The sequence below is a fragment of the Gymnoscopelus microlampas genome (assembly GCF_963454915.1).
Source record: "Gymnoscopelus microlampas genome assembly, chromosome: 20".
NCBI lineage: Eukaryota > Metazoa > Chordata > Actinopteri > Myctophiformes > Myctophidae > Gymnoscopelus > Gymnoscopelus microlampas.
The window spans coordinates 6,373,892-6,380,398 of record NC_139957.1 but is presented as its reverse complement, the minus strand read 5'-3'; the positions used below and the strand labels follow the sequence as shown (position 1 = coordinate 6,380,398).

Genomic DNA, 6,507 nt, shown 5'->3' with positions numbered 1-6,507 from the left:
AAGCAGAGGCCATATTGCTGCGACGCAACACAAATCAGGGCACGATTGAATGAAGCGAAGCAAAGCAAAACATCAACATCACGTGAAAAGAAAAGTGGGCAGATGTCTATACTGTACCTTGAGCTGCTCCAGAACGTGGTTGCTGGGTTCCACCTGGTGTCTGTCACAGCTGCCGTGGTAGGCCAGGCTTACCTCTGTCAAGGTGAGGCTGCTGTCAACTAAAACAGAATAATACACTCATTTAGTGCCTTAATGTCGCTTGCGTGCCACTGAGCCAACGGCTCCCATTCGAAAGTGCTTAGGGGGGGTGGGGGGGACTCGGAAAGTACCATACGGTAAAGTGTGCTGGGGCTCTGCTGTGTGTGTGTGTGTGTGTGCGTGTGTGTGTGTGTGTGGTGGGGGGGGGGGGGCTGCAGAGAGAAACATGGCAGTCAATGAGGAGTGAGGAAGGACGCAGACGACGAGGATGGATGTCTGTCTGCGCGATAAATCAACCAATCAGGCGGCCCCGATTCATCACCCCCGTTGCCTTATGGGATGAGCCTCCAGATGTGGAGCCTATGGAGAGGCTTCAGAAGATTTGAGACGCGGGAACGGTTTGATCTTTGAGCGTCCTACAAAAAACCTCCACGACGCGCCATGTCTGATTAGCAGTGGTGGAATTGACAGTGGTGTGAAAGTAACTAAGTACATTTACTCAAGTACTGTACTTAAGTACAATTTTGAGGTATTTTTTTTTTACTTTACTGGAGTATTTCCAATTTCTCTGTACTTTTACTTCTACTCCACTACATCTCAGAGGCAAATATTGTACTTTTACTCCACTACAATTATTTGAAAACTTATGTTACTTAGTTACTACTGCAGAAATAAATTATTACGTTATAAAACATACATTAATCACTTTAGCCCTATTTTATACCTAAGCTATTTGAAAATAGCAGATGTGCTGATCTATAAGCTCACAACGCGTCACGTGGCACGTTGTGAGCTTGTAGATCAGCTATTTTTGAATAGTATATAAAATAGGCCATAAGTGGTTAATGTATGTTTTGTAATAATAATCTAAATCTGCAAAGTAAGGGTATGGGTTAGTAACTAAAGCTGTCAAATAATTGGAGTAAAAAAGTGAAAGATTTGTCTCTGAAATGTAGTGGAGTAGAAGTATAATAAAGTATTGATAAATGGAAATACTCGAGTAAACTAAAAGTACCTCGAAACTGTACTTGAGTAAATACTGTACAGTATGTGGTAAAAAAGGTGGGTAAAACTAACTCATCAATTCTGCTGACAGGCCCAGGTATGGGAGACAAATGTACAGGTTTTTTTTTTTACTATATTTTTCCTCCATGAGCTATTATGTTACCCAGTGGTGGTGAAGAAGTTTTTACTTAAGTAAAAGTATCAATACCACAATGGAGAAATACTCTGTTAAGTAAACGTCTGGTATTCAACATTTACTTGATCGGCACAGAGCCAAAGGTTAGGTTTACCAAGTATTGAGGGTTTAAGAGGTTAAATGTCTGAAAATACACGTTAACATCATTTTATACAATAGTAGTGGGGGCTCCCTGCTTCATCGCTCTCTCAGCTAAAGGGTCCTTGGCCTTAAAAAACATTGAGGACCCCTGTCTTAGTCCCACATTGGACCAGGGCAATCTGGTTAACAGCGTAATAACAAGACTGGGGTCTTAGTACTCAGCCCACAATACTTCAGTCAAAGTATAGATACTCCTGGTCAAATATTACTCCACTACAAGTGAAAGTTGCTCTGTCTTGAGCCCTACTTGAGTTAAAGTACTGGAGCACTTGCTTTTAAAAAAGTATTCAAAACTACATGCTTTTAAAAGTAGGCCTACTTAAGCATACAAAAGTACAAATCACATCGGCTATTTTCACTATTTGAAATAGGGCTTAAGTGGTTAATTCATAATGTACTTCTCTAGAGATGTAGAGGAGTCAAAAGTCCAATATCTGTCCTCGAAATGTAGTGGGGTGAAAGTATCCAAAATTAAAATTTGACCAATCTGAGCCCCATTGACTTCCATAAAAGAATATACGTGAACATATAGGATTGGGACCTGGTGGACGATCGGTCCAGCAGTTTGCCAGATTAGCGCCGGACAGAGACACTAAACGGACAGACAGACCAGACCCTCTTATAGACTCTTTCAGAGATAAAAATCCAATCATGTGGATCTCAGGATCCACATGGGAACCGCCGCGTGGCTCCAATGTGTATCTCAGACTTCATGTGACCAGCCTCTGATATCAGCCATCTATAAAGTCAGTTGTCTATGACGTATCTATGATGTAGGATTCCAAATTTGGGCAAGGTTTCAAACCGATCAGAGCCCGACTCACTTCCATTGTAAATTAATAAAACAAAATATAAAAGTAGAAAACAGACAGACACAAAGACCAACCCCTCTAACAGCTAGACTCCTGTAGAGTAAAGTAACAGTGTAACAGTGGATAGCAGTTTACCCACCCTTGCATCCCTGTTCTGGCGGGAACATTAAGGGAAAAGATGATATTTTTGTGTTTTCTTTTTACAGTTTCTTAGCAAAGTTTGGCAATTATGCAGCCAGTCCCAATTTTAACCACTTTTTTCAAAATAGCTTTGATCTACAAACGCATAATGCACAATGCACAATGCAACGCGACACATTGCGAGCTTGTACACTTGCTGTTTTCGCTATTTTTGACTTTTTCCTTTTATTCTTTGAAAACGTTTCACCTCTAACGACATGCTCAGGGCCGGAATAGGGATTGATCATTAATGGATCATTTATTTATTATCAAAACATTTTTTTTTTTACAATTTATTAGTTTGCCATTATATTAATATTATTAGGTAGATGTGTGGGGGGGGAGCAACGATAACTTACCATTTCGGTCCGTGTTCTTGTGCTCGGCGAAGCCCGACACGATCTGCTCATCGGGAGGGAAAGACACGTGCTTTTCACCTTTGACCTTCTTCCCCTGGCTCTTGTCGGGGCTCTGCGCCCCTTGGTTGTCCTGTTCGTCGTTCTCCTTGTCACTGCGTCCGGTCATCTTTGGATGTTTAGGAGTCCATCGCGTAAAGGCTTTTTTTTCTTCCGCCGCGGAGGAATTCCTGAAAGGCAACAAACGGTGTCGTTCACCTCAAGCAGTGGAGAGCGCTCTGAGTGTCATGGGTTATCATAGCCTATATCTGGGGGGCCGCCAAGAAGGTTATAAAAGTAATCCCCCTTTCAGTTGTCACGAGTAATGTTGTGCCATTTATTCCCCTGGGTCGATATTGCACGCTCTCTCGTTCTCTGTGGCACCTGGAAAGACAAGACTCTGGGGGAACAATATCTAATTCATGAGTCTGGTTGCCGGGCCACAAGTGAAACCCAATATGTTCCTATCAAATGACCAGTGGTGGAAAAAGCACTCACATTTTTTACTTAAGTAAAAGTATCAATACTGCAATGCAGAAATACTCTGTTACAAGTAAAAGTCCAGAATTCAAAATGTGTTTGAATAAAAGTACAAAAGTATTGGTTTCAAAATGTACTTAAAGTACCAAAAGTAAAAGTACTCATTGTGCAGAATGACCCGTTTCACAAGACCCCCATTTGGTCTGATTATTATTTATTATTATTATTATGATCTAATCTTATCGTATCTTATCTTATCTTACATTTCTTATATATCTATATCTATATGTATATCTATATGTATGTATGTATGTATGTATGTATGTATGTATATATATATATATATATATATATATATATATATAACTTTATTATTATATTATTATTATTATTCTATACTATAATTGACAAAAGCTCCGAAGTTCGTCCGGGATTCGCAAGCACAGGATCACTCCACATGCCTCCAAGACCTGCCACAGACTGTTGATCAGAGCTCTGGCTATTATTTAGGCATCTTACCCCACCTCGATCAGTGATCAGACTCTCGGCTTGATTGATCTTCTAATGTGCCTATCAGACCGTCAGCCTGATCTGGCAGGTTGCCATAGCAACCAGATCCAGGAAGTTTGACCTCAAGAAAGGCTATCTATTTGACAGCAGGTGGGTCGTGAGGTTGGGCGGTTGGGACTAGAGGTTACGGCCCAAACCTCTAGTATTATTATATTGAGAAACAGTGCCCTAGTGACCACACATGTGAACAAGCAGGAACAACACAGGGGTAATAACAACATGGCTCCCAAGCCTCCCATGTGGATCTCAGACTTCATGTGGTCAGTCTGTATGCTGTCTATCTATGACATACAGTAGACTATCTATGACATACAGTAGACTATCTATGACATACAGTAGGCTATCTATGCCATATCTGGGAAAGGCTTCAGCCTAATCCGACCCCTATATTGACTTCCATTATGTTAAATGACTGTGGCCTGCTTATGACGTCAGTCATGTATGACATATTTGTGACATACTGTACAAGTCCATATTTGGGCAAGGTTTCAAGCCGATCTGACCCCCATTGACTTCAATTATATCCATACGATCTCATATTTGGGCAAGTCTGAGGTGAGTCATTACATTTTCAGGCAAGGTTTCAGTTCGATCTGACTGCCGTTGAGTTCCATTTTTAAATGATTAAAGCTGAATATTTCAGAAACATATATACTATATACACACAAAATGTTAAAGTATGAAGTACCATGGAGGCACTTTCTTAGCCTACTGGCAGGATGTACAAGTTTGGCGCTGAATGGTCCAGCGGTTTGCAAGATTATCCCCGGACAGACAAACACAAGACAGGGGCAAAAACATAATCTTCCCCCATTGCCTCTGCGTTCGCCTGCCAGAGCTTACGGTATATTAAATACAATTTGTATATGGAAAAAAAAAAGCACAACTCAGTATTAATAGGTAGGTGACTGTCGTGCCAGTCGGTGGATCTGTTCCATGAAAAAAATAAAAATAAATGAAAATGAAAGGGTGCCCTGGAAGCCAAGTCGATTTATTCATTTTTAAGTTATTTGGGGGCTTTACTGATGGTCACACAGTTTAGAGAGACAGTAAACAGGGAGAGTAGGGGAGTGACATGCAGCAAATAGTCTTCCAGCCCCTGGGAATAGAACTGAGGAGTCGCTGTCAGGCATTACAGCGCCTATGTGGTACGTGCTCCAACCACTCGGAAAGTTGCCTCTTTTTGTCCAAGTTCACGGTCACTTCACCCCCTCCCTCCCTCCCTCCCCTGCCTGCTTGCCTCCTCAGACTCCTTCTCTTCCTCCCTCTCTCTCCTCTTCATCTCGTGCACCCCTCTCGTCTCCACCTATCCTTTTCCTTCTCATTGTCTGCTACTGCGATCAATTGTCAGTCAGGTAGGTGTATGTGTGTGTGTGTGTGTGTGTGTGTGTGTGTGTGTGTGTCAAAGTTATTCAAGTTTTTTTTTAATAAAATGTGTTTTATAATTGAAGTTTAGTTTCAGTTAGATTCACAAGTGGGTTTTGCATGTTGTTTCACAGTTTGAGTTTTCATTGTTTCAAAATGTTATACGATTGGTATTGTAGCATTCTATTCTTAATTGTGTCTGCGGTTGTTAACCTGGTATCCCCAGTTATGTGGCAAAACTGAAGAGGGGGAGGATTCTTCCTTTTTTTTATTCCTTAAAAGACTGGTTCTCAAAATCAGGTCCGGGGACCACCAGGGGTTCAAATAGACCCTTACGGGTCTGTAACTCAGTGTACAAGTGGAACCAAGTGGGCCATTAATGGGTCCATTTGGTTCCATTTGTACCCTCCAAGTTCATTTAACACTGACAATTTTACAGTGTAGATTCTGGCATGCCGATACCACTGCCGCCGAGCAAGGTTGTTTTTGATTGTTGGTTGGCTGGTGGGGGTGGGGGTGATGGTATGCGCGGCGACTGGGGAGGCTAAGAAGGCGGGCCGAGGCACTATCTAGCATCCTTCAGAGACCGCTGGACGTTCCTCTCAAACTCCTTCCTGTTCGTCTTCATGAGCTCTGCCGCCTCCTTGTTCAGCGGGTCGTCCGGGTTGGGCTCTTCAAACAGAAACTCTAGACCCAAGATTATGAGGTTTAACGTCAACACAGGCTTCCAGTCCTCCCGCAGGATATTCAGGCAAACGTTTCCTTCGAGGTCGATGTTGGGGTGATAGACCTTGGTCTCGCACTTCACCTTGGGGGGCTCGTGGGGGTAACCCAGTCCCACCTTGAAGCTGAAGGTGAATCTGCCGCCCTTGTACATGCCCTCGTCTGGCACGATGGTGAGTTTGCTGTTGAGCAGGTCGTCGACGTCGGAGAAGTCGAGACTCCAAGTCTTCGACTTGGTCATCTCGCTGAGGTCTTTCTGGACTCGGAGATGGGCTGCCTTGGCTTTGAAGCCGCTGCCTTTTGCAGGCTTTTTGGCCCCTAGTGTAGCAAGCTTAAACATATTTCACACAAATTTAGGATTATAATTTAGGTTTATATATTATGTTATATTTATTATATTTCTGTCCCTTCTTATGTGGTGAAATACAAGTAGCTGCTAAAT

General features: G+C 42.4%; 1 protein-coding gene across 1 annotated transcript; it reads right to left on the bottom strand.

Moving 5' to 3' along the window:
- Positions 1 to 5,907: 5,907 nt before the first annotated feature.
- Positions 5,908 to 6,405, bottom strand: LOC311035979 (NEDD8-conjugating enzyme Ubc12-like; the record flags this gene model as incomplete). Its single annotated transcript, XM_084044507.1, has 1 exon — positions 5,908 to 6,405. One exon carries the CDS (start codon positions 6,403 to 6,405, stop codon positions 5,908 to 5,910), a length of 498 nt encoding a protein of 165 aa, XP_083900633.1.
- Between the last annotated feature and the right edge of the window lie 102 nt (positions 6,406 to 6,507).